We start from the raw sequence: 21,821 nt of genomic DNA on the forward strand, positions 1-21,821 counted from the left end.
CAACCTCCCCCATCTCCTTGCTTCCCTACTACCACACACACACACAGGAATTCAGATGCCCTTTGCACACTCCATTTGATCCACTATAGCACTTCTCAACTTAGTTCAGCTCAATGTACTTGCCTGGAGACACATCTTTATGGTCTGGGATAAAATTCATTGCCTGCTTCTATTTACCTTTCACTAAGAAACTTGAATTACATGACATTTTGATTATATGAGACTTTGATTATATTTACTTTTTAATAAGGCATTTTCATGTATATCAGCTTGCTGCTTCAGACTACCTGTTTTTAGTATCAAGAGGTCATTTGTGCAGCTCAGCTCACCATAACAAATCTCCTTTGGATCCTAGCCAAATTGTCTATGGAAGTTCCAACCCAAACATTTTCCACATTTCTCTAGGCTTCTGATTATTTTTTTTTAATTGGAGGATAATTATTTTACAGTGTTGTGTTGGTTTCTGCTGTACAACAACTGCAATCAGTCATAACTGTATATATATTTCCTCTCCCTCTTGAGCCTCCCTCCCACCCCCTCCCATCCCACCCCTTTGGGCCAGCACAGAGTACCAGGCTGGGTTCCCTGTGTTATATAGCAGTTTCCCACTAGCTATCTACTTTACACATTGCTTATATTTTAAATTAGTATTTTAAGCAAAGTGCTAACTTCCCCAGCCTAATGTTACACCAGAAAAAAAAAAAAAAGGCTATTTTACTTAAAACTTTCTAATATACAATTCCCAGCCAGATTAGTGAGTGATATTAAAAACAGCAACACATTTCTCACGGGTGTAAGATTTTTTTATTCCAATTCGCTTTGCATTCCAATGGAAATTATAGCACATATTCCCTTCTTGATTTTAAAAACAGTAGCTTAAAAATTTAACGTGAATTATAAAATGTGATAAATTTGCAGATCAAAGATAGCTTTGATTGCTTGCAGCAACAAGTTTTTAAAACAAGGTTTAAAGTCATCATTTTCCACCTCCACACCAAGATAACCTTCTAATTAGTGATCAGCCGCACTGTAATAGCAGTTTAACACTGAGACTTGAGTAAACAGAAATATTGTAGAGCTTCTCCAGCCCCAGGTCAGGATGTTTTCTACGCCTTCTCATAATGGCGAACAGCAACCACATCGCCAAAAGTAAGAGTCTGAAAGATTCCAAAGATAACCAGATCTTCTTATACAGGTACATCAGTGGTTGTTTTAAACATTATCATATTATTATCTTAAAGATTGTCATATATATAATTTAAGTATTATACAAAAGAATAATGGCATTTACAAACATTAAATGTATGCTCAGTCATGTCCAACTCTTTGCAACTCTATGGACTGTAGCCCACCAGGCTCTTCTGTCCATGGGATTTTCCCAGGCAAGAATACTGGAGTGAGTTGCCATTTCCTCCTCCAGGGGATCTTTTCAATCCAAGGATCAAACCCAGGTCTCCTGCATCTCCTACGTTACAGGCAGAATATCTACTGCTGAGCTACTGGGGAAGCCCTAAATGTCGTATAAAAACATTTTCATTTTTTTTCTACGTCTTCATTTTCTAAAAAGAAACCCTTATATTTATTGAGTGAGTGACATGTATACATAGTTCATATCTCTGAAAGAAATATGAAAAAAAAAAAACTTAGATTAACTATCTAGATTCAGGTCAGAAGAATTCCTTTTGCCTTAAATTATCAGGGTAATTGGAGCATTTTAGCTCTCTTTTAAAAGTGCATAAAATTTATAGTAGGTTCTCTTAATAGTTTACAATTCATGACCTAGATAAATTTTGAAGTTTTTAGACAAATGGTATTTGCAATGACTTGGTCCAAAAGCAGGAAAAGGTAAATGTACAAATGTTCTCATTGCTTTGACTGTAGTGCTTTAGTCTATGTGAAACTTGGTGGTTATGTAGCTATAATGTGCACCGTGGGCTCTTGAATCAAATCCAACTTGAAGAATTGCTATAAATCCTCTTTACAAAATTTAGTGTTTTTAGGTGTTCATCATTTTCATGTAGTCCTGTGATTTTCAAGAGGATAGCATGCCCTTGTCATCCATTACTTTCATTTCCTTTTTTCAACTCAGTCATGCCTCATTACAGTCATACATACCAAAGCCGAACTATCTACTTTTTTGTCTTCAGGAAAAAAATAAAGAAAAAAAGCATAAAGGAGAACTGGAGAACTTCCAATTGAATCTTTTATAAATGAATCGCTCTATCTCTCTCTCTTTTTGGTGATGATGATCACTGCAGAAAAATGTGGCCAAATATTCGTCAATGTGAAAGGAAAACTGTCCCTCTGCTCCCCACCCCTACTTCCGCCCAGGAAAAAAATGTGAATATGTAAGTCCTCTATTTGAACCTAGAACAGCTGGTAGTCAAGGGAAGGAGAAGAAAACTAGTCAATAGTCTTAAGTAACAAAACCAAAAAACCCATCCTGCTGTTATCTCAGAAGGAATACGTAAAGCAACTCCCATCCAAGAAAAAATCCAAAATGATGTATTGACTTCTTCAATGTCATCCATTACTCAACTCACCCAAAAAAGTGTCTAGGGTGCTAGATGAGGATAAAACATTTCCCCCAGTTTATGATGCTACTCCACCATTAGATACATTATTTTTCAACTATTGTCTATTTTATAATTTTTACAAGACTATCTAGTATTGAATAGACATGTTTTAAAGGCATCTTATAAAATTAAAAAGGACTGGAGGGAAGTAATATCGAAATAGTTCTCTCTGAGGGGGCAGTAGAAGGGAATTTTATATTTTTGTTAAATTTTCCTGTTATATCCTAAATTATCTGTACTGAACTTGTAAAAGTTTTATAAACTAAAATATAAAAATTTTCACATGATTAAATACCCTTGCTAGTGACTTAATGTTATTAGAAAAGGAAAGATGGGAGAAAAGGAGGGAAGGAGGGACAAGGAAGGAAATGGGAAATTTGAGGGGGGCAGGAGAAGAAGCAGGAATAGGAATCGGGAATTGCTCTACTTACCATGACCATTTTGCCATCCTTAATCTCTCTTACAAAATTTGTTTCTTTGCCATCCCATTTCTGTACATGAACAAGTTTGTCTCCATCCAGACTAACAACAGACTGAGACCACCAACAAAATGCAGAACATAGCAATAGGTACAGATCAGATTTCTGATATGGAAGTCAAACAAATTGATTTTTCAAAAAGTAATGGTTGAGCGAATAGTGATCAATTAATTATCACAGTAGTACCATTTCCTCTGTTGCTTCCAGAGTTAAAACTCTGAGAAAACTCTAATAAATCATAATTCGATTGAAATGTGTTCGTTTAGATGCACAAAGTATCAGGCACATAAATTATCAGAAATAAAAATCCTAAACTAGTGCTTTCTGAAGAATCATCCTACTCCTTTAAACAGGGTCTTAGAATGAGGTAAACTACTGATTAAGCCAACTTGAGGCAAAAGAGGGATTAAACAAAGTACAATCTTTCTTTTAAATGAACATGATGAAATACTTTCTGAAATACAGATTTGATGCAAAATGAGAGAAATACGTGGTAAAGAAACAGATTGGAAATTTGAGCTATGGTAGTTGCCCATTATTCAGAACATCAGCTATGGGACACTAGAATGCAAAATTAACCCTGGGTCTTTCTCTCTGAAGTGAAATACTGAGACCATTTTCCACTTCCCATCATCTAGGGAAAAAAAAAAAGAAAAAAACAAGAAGTTATTCTCTCCTCCCCTCCCCAGCCCAGAGGAAGGAGCGCTCCTTACCTTACAGTTTCTGTCATCAGCGGTGGTTTCATCAAACTCTTCTCCCAGGTGGAAACTAATCTCTGTGTTCTTGAATGTGCTTTGAGTCCTGATCACCACTCTGTCCCCCTCCTGACTGATGATCACTGTTGGTTTAGTCACATTGCCCACCTGCCTAGTGGCAAAGCCCACACCTAAAATAGTAAAAAGAAGTGATACAGTTGGTGGCAACTTCCAAAATAGCTCATGAAGCAGGAATCCACTTTCCTATTCTGGAATCCAGGTCGTAAAGTGTAAGTTTTATTTGAGTACGTTTAGCCCATCAGTTATGCTAGACGACTACTGAGCCTTAGTAATCTGTGGATTGCCAATTTGGAAGCATAAATACTAAGAGGATGCTGGAAAAAAAGCTGAAAAGGCACAGAAACTTCACATTCTTGACAGAATACTTGGCCCTAGGCAAGAAAGCGGACAAATGCCAGATTTAAACCGCCCTTCCGTGCAAAATGGTTTTTTAAAATCAGCACAGCACGTGATTATGACAATGGGATCTGCTTTTGTCTCTTGCTAATCGGATGGGTGAAAAAAGGAATCCGCGAGTATCTGAAGCTGCAGGTTTAAGAAGAGAACAGCACATCCTAGTTTACCTACCAAGCGCCTTCATGTACTCATCAAAGTTCTGACTCTCCGTCAGCTTCCAGGTAGCACAGAAAGCCTCCACCATCCTTGCCCTTTCCCCGTGTGCTTCAGAAGCAGATAAAAGCGGCGGAAACGGGGATCTCCGGATCGCAGGGCCACTGCAATTCCAAAGACCCCTTTGCACCTCACCGCAGCTCCTGCCTTTTTATTTCGAAAAGAGGCTGGCAGAAAGCCAAGGATTTGAATTGCAAACACATCCCTCCGGCGTCTCTCTTTCCCGGAGGTTGTTGAAGGGGCAGGGGATGGGAAGGGAGCGGGGCGGGAGGCTCGGGAGGTTCCAATCCTCGTTGTGATTGGCTCGGGCCACTGGGTTAGCGGAGTAGGTCGCGTTCCTCTCAGTCCTCGCAGCTCAGCCCTTCTGCCTGAGAAATCTCTGCAAAGGTTCAATGAGGTTGGAGGCAGGGAGCGGAAAATGAGAGAGGGTCTTTCAGATTCAGCTTGAAAACTTGGCAAAGGCCATTTCAGGCTGTGAGAAAAGAAAAAAAAAGCACAATAGGACATTCAGATTGATTTCCGTTCATGGCAAAGCTGGTTACAAATGAGGACCACCCCCCCCTCACTTCAAGAAAACCACTGAAATGCCAAACTTTTCAAACAAAGGAAGCTGAATAGTGTCTTTTATTTTTCTCTCATATTTATAGGAGAGCAAAACACGAACTAGAATATGTCAAGCCAGGGAAAGACGAGAAGGAGGAGACATAAATGCCTCTCCTAGACTGTGCTGCTGAAAGACTCCTCCAGCGGAGTACTAATGACACCCTAATTTTTGCCTCTTCCCAACATGAACTGAGTGAATTTAACGATCCCATTTTTTTTCTTTCTAAGGAGATGAGCACCAGACTGAGATGGAAAAGGGACCTAAGGGAGAGCTGTGGTTAGGATTCACTAATGAGCTATAGTAATAAAGCAGAACCCACTCTTTCCCGCACTCCTTCACATAAACTGGACAGAAGTTCATCTGGTAAGGTTTTGAATGACCTGCACGCTAGAACCTTTTGATTTCCCGAGGTCACATCTACATCTGTTTGCTGGTTGTGTTAGCAGTAGATGGAGGGGAAGAATTGGAGCAGCAGTGGGAGTCAGAAGACTCTGGCCCCTGGTTCTGGAGCCCAGGGGCTTCCGTGACAGCTCAGCTGGTAAGGAATCTGCCTGCAATGCAGGAGACCCCAGTTCGATTCCTGGGTTGGGAAGATCTGGGGAAGGGTTAGGCCATCCACTCTAGCATTCTTGAGCTTCTCTTGTGGCCCAGCTGGTGAAGAATCCGTCCGCAATGCGGGAGACGTGGATTCCATCCCTGGGTTGGGAAGATCCCCTGGAGTAAGGGAAGGGCTACCCACTCCAGTATTCTGGCCGGAGAATTTCATGGACTGTATAGTCCATGGGGTCTCAAAGAGTCGGACACAACTGAGCAACTTTCGCTTTCACTTTCTGGAGCTCAAACCTTCCAGTCAATGACTGCTGCTGCTGCTGCTACTGCTAAGTCGCTTCAGTCGTGTCCGACTCTGTGGGACCCAATAGACCGCAGCCCACCAGGCTCCCCCGTCCCTGGGATTCTCCAGGCAAGAACACTGGAGTGGGTTGCCATTTCCTTCTCCAATGCATGAAAGTGAAAAGTGAAAGTGAAGTCACTCAGTTGTGCCCGACTCTTCTCGACCCCATGGACTGCAGCCCACCAGGCTCCTCTGCCCATGGGATTCTCCAGGCTAGAGTACTGGAGTGGGGTGCCATTTATAGTCCCCTAAACTTGCCATGGGCACTAGGCAGGACTTGCTGTTGTGCTGACAGGAACCTGAAGCTACCAGAGGCTACAGTAAAAAGTCTGAAAATCTGAAATGAAATAAGCCCAGAGGGAGCAAGGCTTGCAGTAACATCAGACACATCTGACATCATTTCAGCCTTTTTAAACCAACTCCCTGAAGGTAGCCCCACCTAGCAATTTTTCATACTTTTTTTTTTTGCTAAATCTAAGCCACTAATTTATCCATTTACACAAACCATCTTTATGGTAGAATTTCTCAAACAAATTTATTTGTTACCTCAAAATGCTCTTCTATGTTCCACTTAATAAAACATATTTAAGCTGGTGGAATGGTTAATTATTATCCTAAAATGTAATAGATCATTTCTTTTTCATAGCCCAGAAATGTAAGATCAAGATTGTTGAGAGAAGGGACCAGGTATTAGACATACTCATCATTGCTCCTTACTGTGATGCTGAAATATTTGTTTACCTAATTTATGTCTTCCATTCTTTAGATAAAGTAGCTTTTGATATATTTATTCTAAATTAAAGCATATATTTCTGTAATGCAATTTTTTACATGTTATGTAAAACATGAAAGTCCAGCAACTTAGAGATAATTTTTTTTGAATAGTGTATTAATTTAGTAATAAGCAGAATATTGCTATGCAGATGTCTATAGCAAAAATTTTAGGAAAAGCCACTTGACTATTTTGTAATTTCCTAACCTAAACTGACACATTTAATCTTACTATTTTTAATTGTTCAAGATACCATAGATTTACAACCAAGAATAATTGCTTTCAAATAATAGGTAACTTGCTCTGTTTACTGAGAACTTTATGAAAAGAGAAAGTAAAAGAATAGAGAAAAGATTGTGTTCTGCTTAGGAGGATTCAAGTATTAACAATAGATTGTTTTTCAATTTTCCTAAACCTAGGAGTAATTTATAATCCTGCTATGGCTTTTATAATATAAGTACATCCACAGATTTAAACAAGGAAAGAATCTGACAGATTGACCCTTCTCTCAGGACTATTACCATTATATAGGTAATAGGGACTCTAAAGAATCTATTTATAAAGACTATTTTTAATAATGAAATAAAAGAAACAAAGAAAGTTGCTTTGGGAGATCTTGACAAAATCTCCACATGAGGCTGAATCTCCTGGCTCCTGCTTTATGAAAATTTTTCTTTCTTAAGGAAACAGAAGGTTTTAATAAAATTTTAACACTGTTCTTGAGGCAAGTAAGCCAGCCAAGGTCTCGGAACTATTTCCTATAAAATATCCAAGGATCTTCACCAAAATAGATTAAATAACATTCAAAGTACTTGCTTGAGTTTCTTTTCTTTTTTTTTTTAAATATAAATTTATTTATTTTAACTGGAGGCTAATTACTTTACAATATTTTAGTGGTTTTGAGTTTCTTTTTGTTACCAAATAACACAAAAGAAAATGCTAATAGGTTATCTTTATAGTTGGACATGATATGTGATTACACCATGAAGGCACTATTTATTGACCCACAGTTAATAAATGACTCATGATAGCTAATACCTTCAGCCAACACTTTTGCTGCAACTGTGGTCTGTCTTGTGCACCACAGTCTCTCCCCTCAAGCAACCAACCAGCAAAACCAACTCTAGGCTTCAGAAATGATAAAGACTCCTACCTTCAAGCCAGAGTGAATGCGATATGGATGATGGAATTCAACAGGAGGAGGAGTGTGGGAAAAGACCTGTGACTTGTCTGTCCCTTGTTGTGAAATTTTTATATTGTTATGTTTTTAAAAATGTGGACTAGACCAGAGAGGAGATACACCTGCAGGTATGGCACAATCTTGAAAAGAAGTGCTGTTTCATCCTCTGCTACTGAGGTGTGGGAACCTAATAAAGACAAGCTGCCGAGGTTTGCACTGTCTGTCCAATATCCTTCTCATTCTTTTTCACTTTCTGCAGTTTTCCCCCCTTTGTTTACCTCCCTTTGTCCAAGTATCCCACTCTGCATATTTTCCTGGGCATAAAATGCAGAAGTCCTTTACCTGCTTCTAGATCTGACAAAGAGACTTGGGAGAGAAATTTGTTGCAAGTTAGTTTAGGAAAGAGTTATGGACCTTCTCTCTCTTCAGGCCATCTATATCGCCACAACCCTGCTGAGAAAATGTTCCTCTCAAGTCCCCTGGTTACTTTCCAATTGTCTTTTAGAGGTTAAATCAAATATTCACTCCAAGAAGACTGGATCAGAACCCCAATTATGTCACCTATGGTTTTGTTTATATCTTTTTAAACGTGTCATCAGTCAGTTCAGTTCAGTTCAGTTCAGTTGCTCAGTTGTGTCCGACTCTTTGCGACCCATGAATCGCAGCACACCAGGCCTCCCTGTCCATCACCGACTCCCAGAGTTCACTCAGACTCACGTCCATCGAGTCAGTGATGCCATCCAGCCATCTCATCCTCTGTCGTCCCCTTCTTCTTCTGCTCCCAATCCCTCCCAGCATCAGACTCTTTTCCAATGAGTCAGCTCTTCACATAAGGTGGCCAAAGTACTGGCGTTTCAGCTTTAGCATCATTCCTTTCAAAGAACACACAGGGCTGATCTCCTTCAGAATGGACTGGTTGGATCTCCTTGCAGTCCAAGGGACTCTCAAGAGTCTTCTCCAACACGACAGTTCAAAAGCATCAATTTTTCGGCACTCAGCTTTCTTCACAGTCCAACTCTCACATCCATACGTGACCACTGGAAAAACCATATCCTTGACTAGACAGACCTTTGTTGGCAAAGTAATATCTCTGCTTTTCAATATGCTGTCTAGGCTGGTCATAGCTTTCCTTCCAAGGAGTAACCATCTTTTAATTTCATGGCTGCAATCACCATCTGCAGTGATTTTGGAGCCCAAAAAAACAAAGTCTGACACTGTTTCCACTGTTTCCCCATCTATTTCCCATGAAGTGATGGGACCGGATGCCATGATCTTCGTTTTCTGAATTTTGAGCTTTAAGCCAACTTTTTCACTTTCCTCTTTCACTTTCATCAAGAGGCTTTTTAGCTCCTCTTCACTTTCTGCCATAATGGTGGTGTTATCTGCATATCTGAGGTTATTGATATTTCTCCCGGCAATCTTGATTCCAGCTTGTGCTTCCTCCAGCCCAGCGTTTCTCATGATGTACTCTGCATATAAGTTAAATAAGCAGGGTGACAATATACAGCCTTGATGTACTCCTTTTCCTATTTGAAACCAGTCTGTTGTTCCATGTCCAGTTCTAACTGTTGCTTCCTGACCTGCATACAGATTTCTCAAGAGGCAGGTCAGGTGGTCTGTTATTCCCATCTCTTTCAGAATTTTCCACAGTTTTTGAGATCCACACAGTCAAAGGCTTTGGCATAGTCAATAAAGCAGAAATAGATGTTTTTCTGGAACTCTCTTGCTTTTTCCATGATCCAACGGATGTTGGCAATTTGATCTCTGGTTCCTCTGCCTTTTCTAAAACCAGCTTGAACATCTGGAAGTTCATGGTTCACGTATTGCTGAAGCCTGGCTTGGAGAATTTTGAGCATTGCTTTACTAGCATGTGAGATGAATGCAATTGTGCGATGGTTTAAGCATTCTTTGGCATTGCTTTTCTTTGGGATTGGAATGAAAACTGACTTTTTCCAGTCCTGTGGCCACTGCTGAGTTTTCCAAATTTGCTGGCATATTGAGTGTAGCACTTTCACAGCATCATCGTTCAGGATTTGAAATAACTCAACTGCAATTCCATCACCTCCACTAGCTTTGTTCGTAGTGATGCTTTCTAAGGCCCACTTGACTTCACATTCCAGGATGTCTGGCTCTAGGTGAGTGATCACACCATCATGATTATGTTGGTCGTGAAGCTCTTTTTCGTACAGTTCTTCTGTGTATTCTTGCCACCTCTTCTTAATATCTTCTGCTTCTGTTAGGTCCATACCATTTCTGTCCTTTATAGAGCCCATCTTTGCATGAAACGTGTCATAAATGTAATTAAATGCTTGTGTAGCTAATTGTTTAATATCGTTCTCTCCCATTAGAACATGAGTCCCCTGGAGCTTCTATTTTAGCACCTATGTCTTTTATTATCCATTGTGCTCTATCCTTATCTTCTGTTACAGTATCAAGTTCATAGTGTTTGTTCTACAATGTTAAAGGTACGAACAAATATAGAGTGTGGACATAGAGAATCAGAGAACTTCAAAAAATAAGAATGAAAGCAATTGTAGAAATGGTCTTTTCTGAGTTTCTATTCACACTTTTCCTCTCTTTGCAACCTATATAATCCTTCCTGTCCTGTGGGATGGGCTTCCCTGGTGGCTGAGATGGTAAAGAATCTGCCTGTAAAGCAGGAGATCCAGGTTTGATCCCTGGGTCAGGAAGATCCCCTGGAGAAGGGAGTGGCATCCCCTCCAGGATATAGTCCTATTTGATAAGGATACCTAAAAACTCTTCCTCATACTGTCCATGGAGTTCTCCAAGCAAGAATGCTGGAGTGGGTTGCTGTTTCCTTCTCCAGGGGGCCATGTTTTGTCAGAACTCTTCTCTATCACCCATTCATCTTGAGTGACTCTGCAATCATGGATCATAGCTTCACTGAGTTACGCAAGCCATTTCACCACAACAAGACTGCAATTCATAAAGAGATCCAGTAGTCATATACAAAAGTGAGAGCTGGACCATAAAGAAAGCTGAGCACTGAAGAATGGATGCTTTTGAACTGCGGTGCTGGAGAAGACTCTTGAGAGTCCCTTGGACTGCAAGGAAATGAAACCAGTCAAAGAAAATCAACTCTGAATATTTGCAGGAAGGACTGTTTCTGAAGCCAAAGCTCCAATACTTTGGCCACCTGATGTGGAGAGCTGACCCACTGAAAAAGACTCTGATGCTGAGAAAGATTGAAGGCAAAAGCAGAGGATGAGACGGTTAGATAGGCTGAGCTGAGCTTTGAGTAATACTCCCAGAACACACCACTGCATCATAGAAACTGGCCTCCTAAGGAAAGGGTTTTCTTTACTAAAGTCAAAAGTCTGGGGAATCAGGAAGCTGCTTCCCCACCTGCTGATGGGAGAAATCTCTTGCCTTAGCTGTCATTCAGGAGTAAGGGAGAGTCTCCCAGAAACAGTGATTCCAGAGGCATGTCACATGGGCCAGATCTCAGGAGCAAAGTGGATGTCTGAGGTGCATTTTCTCTCATCATTTAACTGAGTTTTGAATTCAAGTCTTACCCGAGCATGCACGCTAGGCAGGGCTGAATGGAGAACTCTATGGACAGAGGAGTCTGGTGGGCTGCAGTCCATGGCGTCACAGAGAGTCAGACACGACTGACTGATCACAGGCATACCAGAGAGGAGATTGGGAAATGTTATTTTGCTCTCTGCTGCTTCCGCAGAGCAGAGAAAACCACAGAAGGCAGTGGGATCAAAGGTCAACCTATCCACAAACTAGAGATAACTGGATATGCTTTTAAAATGTTTGTTCAAAAAGTTAAGTTTAGGGTTATAAAGAAAAGATAGAGATCCTGCTGCTGCTGCTAAATCACGTCAGTCGTGTCCGATTCTGTGTGACCCCATGGACGGCAGCCCACCAGGCTCCTCCGTCCCTAGGATTCTCCAGGCAAGAGTACTGCAGTGGGTCGCCAGTGCCTTCTCCGATAGAGATCCTAGATGCCTGGAAATATCTTAAAGTAGGTAATCATTAGAGTCACTTGGAGAGACTGATAATAAAGCAGAGTCTAAAGTCACCCAGGGGCTTCCCTGATAGCTCAGTTGGTAAAGAATCCACCTGCAATGCAGCAGATCCCGGTTCAATTCTTAGGTCGGGAAGATCCCCTGGAGAAAGGATAGGCTACCCACTCCAGTATTCTTGGGTTTCCCTTGTGGCTCAGCTGGTAAAGAATCTGCCTGCAGGAGACCTGGGAACCCTGGGTTGGGAAGATCCTTGGAGAAGGGAAAGGCTACCCACTCCAGTATTCTGGCCTGGAAAATTCCATGGACTACTATACATGGGATCACAAAGAGTCAGACACGACTGACCAACTTTCATTTCACTTTCACTTTCAAAGTTACCCAGAGAGACTTTGAAATAGGTAGTCTGGGATAATGCTGAACTTTGTACTGAAAAAAAAAATTTTAAGTTGAAATTCTGCATATGCTAATTACAATTAATGCCTTATAAAATAGATAGTATACCCAGGGACAGGGGAGCCTGGTGGGCTGCCGTCTATGGGGTCACACAGAATCGGACACGACTGAAGTGACTTAGCAGCAGGAGCAGTCTGTCAGAATCACATTAATTTGGATTCTCATACTTCTTCAATGCAAAATACAAGAAAAGACTAAGGGAACAGTGATACTATTATTGACCCTATCATTTCAGAAATGGTGTGTAACTTATACCAAGGATAGCTTCACATTTAAAATTATGTGTATTACACAATGTGTATATCATGCTGTAAGTCAATTATATCTCAATGAAACTGGAAAGAAAAATATTTTTAAATAAAAAATAATGTGCCATGTGATACCAGCAAGGAAGAAACATGATCCAACTATCCTAAGAATGAAACATTAATTAAACCAATGCTAACAAGTAAAATTCTGTGTCGTAATAGAGAATATAATCCATCAGAGTGCAAATTTATCAAGATTTATAAAATTAAGGCACTCTATTAATTAATTTAAAAGGAGACACTTCTGAAGACACTGAGAAGTCTTGTTGCAAGAAAGTATCTGGTCTACCTGGGCCTTCTTGTGAATAAGATATTTTCATACTAGTTTTCTAGAAAAGGAATCCTTGAGTAATATGTTCCATCTATTTTTAAGTCTCTGCAACACGTAATTTTCAAGACAATTTATTGGAACAGCTCTTGATATAGTTTGATCAGTAACATCATTAAAAATTATAAATGGGCCATTGAGATTTATGGTATTTTTAATGCAATAACTTATTAGAAAGCATAGGAGTATTAGGTTTGTGCAAAAGTAATTTGCATTGTTGGACTTTTCCATTTGATGTTGGAATACATTCTTAAATAAATGTGGTTTTTTAAACATCATTTTATGCATATTTCTTGCTTTATTTTTTTGCTAATGACATTACTTGTTATTTATTTTATATTTATTTTAGACTCGGTAAAAGATGTTAGACAAAGAGCAAATTCAAGCAATTTTCTTATTTGAGTTCAAAATGGGTCGTAAAGCAGTGGAGACAACTCACAACATCAACAACACACTTGGCCCAGGAACTACTAACAAACATACGATGCAATGATGGTTCAAGAAGTTTTGCAGAGACAAGCGCCTTGAAGATGAGGAGCGCAGTGGCCGGCTATCGGAAGTTGACAGCGAACCCCGGAGAGGACCATTGAAACTGATCATCTTACAACTATATGAGAAATTACCTAAGAACTCAACATCGACCATTCTATAGTCATTTGGCATTTGAAGCAAATTGGAAAGATGAAAAATCTGGATAAGTGGTGCCTCATGAACTGAATGCAAATCAAAAAAGCCATCTTGTTGAAATGTCACTTCTCATTCTATGCAACAACAACAAAACCATTTCTCAATCGGATTGTGACTTGTAATGAAAAGTGGATTTTACATGACAACCAGCAATGACCAGCTCAGTGCTTGGACTGAGAAGGAGTTCCAAAGCACTTCTCAAGGTCAAACTTGCACTCAAAAAAGGTCATGGTCACTGTTTGGTGGTCTGCTGCTAGTCTGATCCACGACAGCTTTCTGAAAACTGGTAAAACCATTACATCTGAGAAGTGTACTCAGCAAATGGATGAGATGCACTAAAAACTGGCAGTATTGCAGGGATGCAGCTGCAGGTTGCATTAGTCAGCAGAAAGGGCCCCATTCTTCTCCACGACGATGCCTGACCACACATTGCAGAACCAATGCTTCAAAAGTTGAACAAATTGAGCTATGAAATTTTGCCTCATCCGTCATATCTACCTGACCTCTTGCCACTTCTACAAGCATCTTAACAACTTTTTGCAGGGAAAGCTCTTCCACCACTAGCCAGAAGCAGAAAATGCTTTCCAAAAGTTTGTTGAATCCCAAAGCACAGATTTTTATGCTGCAGGAACACACAAACTTATTTCTTATTGGTAAAAATGTGTTGATTGTAATGGTTCCTAATTTGATTAATAAGGAGATAGGTCATAAAAGGAGATAGGTCATAAAATATTGAAGTAATCCTTCAGTTTGGGATCTTCAGCATCCTTCAGGAGAGAATGATCCTTCTGTCTCTTTAAACATCTTTTTCAAAATTTTAACAGGTCAGAATTGAGTTAAAATTTATAAAATTTTCAGAAAGGATTGAATCGCTGTTACATGCAGTCTTTCCATTTAGAAACCATAGGTTTTAGCTCCATTTATTAAAAACTGTGGTACTTCTTTCAGTAATGTGTTTGTCTTCCATGTATAAGTTTATATTCCCAATCTCTTCAAGATAGTCTTTGGCTATAAAAATAATTAAAAACAAAATGAAGCAAAACTCCATAACCTAGGGATTATCACCTTTAATCTTGTATCTGTTCACAACCAGCATTTAGATAAATTAATAAAATAATCTGCTGCTGCCCTACATGAAAAGCCTATTAAGAGAAGATTTTCTTGTTTTGACTACTGTCTAGGTTCAAAACACAGGATTTCTTATACTGGCTATCTATATATCTATCCTTAGATAAATTATCTAACGCCTTTAACGTTTGTATCTTTGTCTGGAAATGATGATGTTATTCTGGGTCATCAATTTAGGTTTCTTCTTTCTCTAATGCCCTAGAATTCTTCGGTACTTCTACATTATGTTAGTGCATTTTCAAGTTTCGCTTTATGGAAACTCTATCTGAGAAGTTGAGAGAACTTTGACCTACTGATGTTATCAGTCACCTTATAGGAGCCTCATACTTCATATCTTATGCACTCACCCAGATGCAGCCAGTCAGTATTTAGCAACACCCAGCAACCCCCTCCAGTGTTCTTGCCTGGGGAATCCCAGGGACAGGGGAGCCTGGTGGGCTGCCGTCTATGGGGTCGCACAGAGTTGGACACGACTGAAGTGTCTTAGCAGTAGCAGCAGAGGCACTCAGGATTCTAATTCAGAGAAAATAAAACAATTCTATTGATGCAAAAAATTTTTTAAGTCTTTATTGAATTTGTTACAACATTGTTTCTGGTTTATGTTTTGGCTTTCTGTTCAAGAGGTATGTGGGATCTTGGCTCCCTGACCAGGGATCAAACCCACACCCCCTACATTGAAAGTCGAAGTCTCAACCACTGGACTACTAGGGAAGTTCCTGATGGAAAAATTTTAGATTAAAAACATAATCTTTTTAGGAAGATGGAGTTAGGGAAAAAAGAAAGAACTAAATAGCTATGTTTGAATTTGTCAAGTAAATAATGCTAAGTTTAATCTGGAAATCTCATAAAATTCTCTTCAACATGAGTTTTATTAAAAATTTGATTGTTTCCTTAATGAGGAGCTGAACACTAATCATTGTCAAAAGCTTTCATTTTAAACTGTTGTAGTGATACATGTCGGAGAAGGCAATGACAGCCCACTCCAGTGTTCTTGCCTGGAGAATACCAGGGACGGGGGAGCCTGGTGGGCTGCCGTCTATGGGATCGCACGGAGTCGGACACGACTGAAGTGACTTAGCAGCAGCAGCAGCAGTGATACATGTGTTGTTTTCTTTCAGGTATCTACGGCTGATAAAATAGCCCTAGTCAACATAAAAGGAAATGCTCAGCAAAGACTCGTTTTAATTGTTCAAATCAATTTTGAAACAAGTAGTACATTGCAGAAGCCACACTTACAGATTTATCTCTCAAAATGTTTCATTTTTTTCATTTGTGGCATTTTTGTAGCTTTATTGTATCCATTTTGGTCAGCATAGCAATATACTTCAATCAGTTCAGTTCAGTCACTCAGTCGTGTGAGTGACTACCCTTTGCGATCCCATGGACTGCAGCACACCAGGCTTCCCTGTCCATCACCAACTCTCGGAGTTCACTCAAACTCATGTCCATTGAATCGGTGATGCCATCCAACCATCTCATCCTCTGTCATCCCCTTCTCTTGTCTTCAATCTTTTGCATTATCAGGGTCTTTTCCAATAAGTCAGTTCTTTGCATCAGATGGCCAAAGCATCAGAGCTTTGACTAGACAGAGCTTTGTCGGCAAAGCAATGTCTCATTTTAATATACTGTCTAGGTTTGTCATAGCTTTTCTTCCAAGGAGCAAGTTTCTTTTAATTTCATGTCTGCAGTCACCATCTGCAGTGATTTTGGAGCCCAAGAAATGAAAGTTTGTTACTGTTTGCATTGTTTCCCCATCTATTTGCCATGAAGTGATGGGACTTGATGCCATGATCTTAGTTTTCTGAATGTTGAGTTTTAAGCCAGCTTTTCACTCTCCTCTTTCACTTTCATCAAGAGGCCCTTTTGTTCCTCCTCACTTTCTGCCATAAGGGTGGTATCATTTGCGTCTCTGAGGTTATTGATATTTCTCTCAGCAATCTTGATTCCAGTTTGTGCTTCATCCAGTCTGGCATTTTGCATGACTTCATAAAAGTTAAATAAGCACAGTGACAATATACAGCCTTGACATATTGCTTTCCTAATTTGGAACCAGTGTATTGTTCCATATCCAGTTCTAACTGTTGCTTCTTGACTTACATACAGATTTTTCAGGAGGCGGGTGAGGTGGTCTGGTATTCCCATCTCTTTAAGAATTTTCCACAGTTTGTTGTGATCTACACAAAGGCTTTGGCATAGTCAATAAAACAGAAGTAGACGTTTTTCTGGAGCTCTCTTGCTTTTTCGATGATCTAGCAGATGTTGGCAATTTGATCCCTGTTTCCTCTGCCTTTTCTAAATCCAGATTGAACATCTGGAAATTCACAGTTCATGTATTGTTGAAGCCTCGCTTGGAGAATTTTGAGCATTACTTTACTAGCATGTGAGATGAGTGCAATTGTGTGGTAGTTTGAGCATTCTTTGGCACTGACTTTCTTTGGGACTGGAATGAAAACTGACCTTTTCCAGTCCTGTGGCCACTGCTGAGTTTTCCAAATTTGCTGGCATATTGAGTGCAGCATCATCTTTTAGGATTTGAAAAAGGTCAACTGGCATCCCATCACCTCCACTATCTTTGTTCATAGTGATACTACAATAAAGTAATTTTATTTAATTTAAACAACCAGACAAAGAAGCCCAGAACACAGAAACTTGCTAGGAATAAAGAGGGACATTTTATAAACAGGAAAAGGCAATTACTCAGTACTGTTTCTTGCAAAAAGGCATAAGTGAACATTTTAGAGAAAAAAAAATTCTCCATGTTGATTGGTTTGTGGATACTTGGATGTGTACGTTTGTCAAAACCATCAAACTGTACACTTCAAATGGACAAATTTGTTGCATGTAAACTACAGCTGATGAGTGCATGCTTAGCCACTAAGTCGTGTCTGACTCTGTGTGACCCCATGGACTGTAACCCACCAGCCTGCTCTGTCCATGGGATTTTCCAGGCAAGAATACTGGAGTGGGTTGTCATTGCCTTCTCCAGGGGGTATTCCTGACCCAGGGATTGAATCTGTATCTCCTGCTTGGGCAGGTGGATTCTTTACCATTGAGTCAGCTGGGAATAAAATTAAAAGAGAAAAAAGCAACATTTGCCAAATGAACCATAAGTAGTCTAGAGTTGTATTATAGCATAGTGATGTAGGATATTTGCTCTTTGGCCAGACTGCTAGGGGCTAAGTACTGCCTCTACTCCTTACCATATGTAAAATTAAAGGGAACTTTTCTGCACCTCAATTCGTCTTTAAAACTCTCATTGTCATAGTTAAATCATGGTTGTGAGGATTAAATGAGTGCATACAAATTAAATGCTTAGAATAGTGTCACACTAAGAGCTCAATAGATACTCAGCTATTGCCAGAAGTGTATTCTTTGCTTAACCTGACTAACAGTAGATGCTTCTGACAATTTATAACGTGACTTTAATATATCAAAAGGAGAAAGCTAAGAGGAGGAGGAGAAGAAATTTGTAATAGCACTTTATTGCAAGTCAGGTTTTAAACGAGGAATTATTTAGAATTGGTTTGCTTGTCTAGATTGTTAGTTTGAGCAGCGACAAATGCCTTTCTGTAATTCATTTGCTGGGTTGGCATACACCCTGCGGGGAAAGACAACAGCCAAATACAGTTCAGAATTGTTGCCAAGAACGCTTGTAACTTGATTTGGAAATTCTTAGGAGGAACCTCTGGGCTTTCTTTACACACAGGAGGTACTTAATGAGTACATTTGAATAAATTAATGAATGAAAGAGCGTGGGACTCATTCTGGGTTTGGGACACTAGTGATCCTGCTTTATAACTCTTCAAAAGAAAAACCCAAGAAGAGAACAAAATATACGTTGGTCCCAAAGGGCCTTGTTTCTTTAAGAACCTTCTTGAAGTACTGTGTAGCTCTACTATTTCCACTGTAAGATTTAGAAGTAGCCCTGCTAATTGCTGTCCTAATGAGCAATGATCTCTAAATTTTTATCTTGCGCCTCATCGATAAAATGTTTATCCACCTCATATTTGTGCATTTATTTATTCATAACTTATATATATTTACCTACCATGGTAACATAGCATGCATAACTCATATAAAATATAAAGTAAAGAGAATGAGATGAAGACAAATAATATTTTTATATATGATATTGCTAATTGTAGATGACTCCATATTACTATTCGGAGAAGGCAATGGCACCCCACTCCAGTACTCTTGCCTGGGAAATCCCATGGGCAGAGGACCCTGGTAGGCTGCAGTCCATGGGGTCGCGAACAGTTGGACACAACTGAGCGATTTCCCCTTCTCTTTTCCCTTTCATGCACTGGAGAAGAAAATGACAACCCACTCCAGTGTTCTTGCCTGGAGAATCCTAGGGACGGGGGAGCCTGGTAGGCTGCCATCTATGGGGTCGCACAGAGTCGGACACGACTGAAGCGACTTAGCAGCAGCAGCCATATTACTATGAACTACTATTTCAAGGCCAAATGTACACTTAGGTTTGAGTATTACTTTCAATGATAATGGCCATAAATGCACGTTTCAAGTGGTCTTCTTGTAATTGTGAACTTTCTTTTCATTTTCCGTTAAAACTATTTATATGCTCCCAGTTTATACCCTAGACTGTGACTGACAAGAACTTCCACTAGGAGTCAGAACACACATACCAGCACCCACTTTTTGCTGTTAAGTCGTATGCTCTTAGCATTGTTTTAAATCTTCGTTTTCTTAGACATATTTTCCATCTTTTTGCCTTACTTCATAATGCTTAATTTAAATAAAACTGGATAACATGATTTATGAATTCACTTAGTTGGGTCCATATACAATGCAGTATATCATGGAACTGAAATGGGATGAAAAATGAGGGACTCACTGTCAAGCACTCTGCCTCGGGACATGGCATGACAAGTGACTGATATGTGCCTCAGTAAAGGACTAATGCAAATCTATCTATCTATTCATATATATCTTAGTAAAGATTAATTTAGATCTAATTTTACATAATATTAAATACGAATGAGGGCATTGATATTTTCTTCTGGCTCCTTTATAGATCACCTTGCTGATTCACTGGGGTTCCTGTAGCCCTCCTTGAGCAACCTGTCAGGAAAGAAGAGAAACCTCAAGGGTAGTGGGTATGAATTTGCAGCCCAGACCTGTATGTAATAATGTATGTCTTTGTTCTGTAACTGAACTTGGCTAATAACTTACTTCCCATTTTGACCTAAAAGCAGAAAACGTTATATGCTCATTTTTTTTGCAAACTTAGTAAAATTTGTGATTATTGAGACATTTTAGATCTTTCTCCAGCTCAGTTCAAAGATTCCCTCCTCCTTCTCCATGAAGTTTCATCTAAGATCTAAAGACAGAAGATGAGATGAAAGGACAAAGGGCCAGGGGCCAGGAAGGAAGCGGTTGTCAGGATGGTACCACAGGACCTAATCCTCAGTCATCTTCCTTGGACATTGGTGACGCTCACCCTGCTGAGATTTCCTGTCCTGTCTCACATGAGAGAAAGGGCAGCATCAAGAAAGATGACAAGATTTTGACTGGAGCAACTTATTGAATTGTAACTCCATTTAGTGCATTTTAAAAATCTAGGGGAGAAGTGGTTTAGAAGGGGTAAATCAGCATTGCTCTTTGGAAATGATAAGTGTAAGATGTATATTATGTATCCAAGGCAGATACCAAGCAGACTTTTGAATATGGCATTCTAGAGCTCAGAAGAGAGATTTTTCCATTAAAATGTACATTTTGGAGCCACCAAAAGCATATAATTGATCTTTAAAATCATGGGACTGGATTAGGTCATCAAACTCCTAAGTTCCAAGGAATGAATGTGGACAGCACAGAGAAGCAATTCAACGACTGAGCCTTAAGGACTTTCTGTTAATAAATCAGGAAAAGTAGAAGATTCCAGACAAGGAAGCTTAAAACAAAGTGGCTAGTGAGGTGGGAGGCAAACAAGGATAGTTTTATGTACCAGAAGGCAAAGGAAGAAGAATTTCAAAGGGAGTGACTGATTAACTTTGTCAAATATAAATGAGAAACTGGGAGAGATGAAGACAGAGCTGATCTTCAGATTGGGTCACATGGAGGCTGTTGATATCTGATAGGAGTGATGAGAATGGGTTCCAGAAAAGCTAAGAGAGGAACTGGAGGAGTGAGTACAGAGAAGCCCTTTTGGAAAGTTTTTCATAAAGAAGAACTCATAATTTGGGGAAGTGGCTGGAAGTTTATGTCAGGTCATGCAAACTTTTTATTTTCTGACTGTACCGTGCAGCATGCAGGATCTTAATTGCCAGACCAGGGAATAAAGCCGCGTTCCCTGCAGTGGAAACATGGAGAGTCCGACCACGGGACCACCAGGGAATTTCTCAGTTTTTTTGGATAATGGCAGGTATTACAGCATGTTGGTATGCTCGTGTTACTGCAGGAGGGCATGGCAACCCACTCCAGTATTCTTGCCTGGAGAATCCCCATGGACAGAGGAGCCTGGCGGGCTGCAGTCCATGGGGTCGTAAGGAGTCCGACAGGACCGAAGCGGCTGAGCACGCACTCACGCTCATGAAAAATAGTGCGGTACATAAGGAATGATGATCAGAGAGGCTTGTACATCAGGGACAGTAAGGCTATGCTAATGATTGTCCCTTGAGGCAGTCAGCGGCAGCCCTCGTTACAGCCTTCACGGAGAAGGTGCCATTACCTGTGATAGTAAAATGCTGGAGTGGCAGGGAGCAGCAGTGGCCTCGAGGCGCCCTGCAGCCTGCTTGAGAGCCTGCCGTGGGCAAAGGCAAAGTTTAACATTATACAAAGCACAAAACTTTGTGCAAAGTAACATTATACACCAAAGTGCAATAGGGTAATATATTTTGTACTGTTTAGCCATGGTGTTTTTCACCCTGGTCATGCTCTTTTATCCCATTATTCTTTCCAACCAGACTTCGAGGCACCTCTTATTACCACCGAAGAACAGGGAAGGCGACAGGCGAAAAGCAAGTTTTGAAAGCCAACACTTTTGAGTTGAAAGAGTCTGACCTTTTGAA

The 21,821-nt window shown here is 40.0% G+C and overlaps 1 protein-coding gene and 1 long non-coding RNA gene across 3 annotated transcripts in view; one reads left to right on the top strand and one right to left on the bottom strand.

Moving 5' to 3' along the window:
- Positions 1-21,821, top strand: part of LOC138445258 (uncharacterized) — a 64,347-nt gene that overhangs the window by 4,598 nt on the left and 37,928 nt on the right. The gene's annotated exons all lie outside the window — the stretch shown is intronic.
- FABP7 (fatty acid binding protein 7) lies at positions 782-11,575 on the bottom strand. 2 transcript variants are annotated; one of them, XM_069599119.1, is made up of 5 exons: positions 11,425-11,575; positions 4,399-4,912; positions 3,769-3,941; positions 3,008-3,109; positions 782-1,157 (listed from the first exon to the last, which is right to left on the bottom strand). In XM_069599119.1, the coding sequence occupies exons 2-5, from the start codon at positions 4,469-4,471 to the stop codon at positions 1,107-1,109; spliced, it is 399 nt and encodes a 132-aa protein (XP_069455220.1). In that variant the 5' UTR covers positions 4,472-4,912; positions 11,425-11,575; the 3' UTR covers positions 782-1,106. The 2 variants fall into 2 exon arrangements, with proteins under 2 accessions (XP_069455220.1, XP_069455221.1); XM_069599120.1 differs by lacking the exon at positions 11,425-11,575 and having other exon boundaries at positions 782-2,252; positions 4,399-4,687.

The sequence above is a fragment of the Ovis canadensis genome, chromosome 8 (assembly GCF_042477335.2).
Source record: "Ovis canadensis isolate MfBH-ARS-UI-01 breed Bighorn chromosome 8, ARS-UI_OviCan_v2, whole genome shotgun sequence".
NCBI classification, from domain to species: Eukaryota; Metazoa; Chordata; class Mammalia; order Artiodactyla; family Bovidae; genus Ovis; species Ovis canadensis.

Excerpts from the sequence above, each read along its gene's own strand:
- FABP7 (XM_069599119.1), bottom strand. The coding sequence starts at position 4,471 with ATGGTGGAGGCTTTCTGTGCTACCTGGAAGCTGACGGAGAGTCAGAAC. Across the intron at positions 3,942-4,398 it reads TGAGTACATGAAGGCGCTTG|GTGTGGGCTTTGCCACTAGG; the intron begins GTAGGTAAACTA and ends TTACTATTTTAG. Across the intron at positions 1,158-3,007 it reads AGGATGGCAAAATGGTCATG|ACTCTTACTTTTGGCGATGT; the intron begins GTAAGTAGAGCA and ends GGAATCTTTCAG.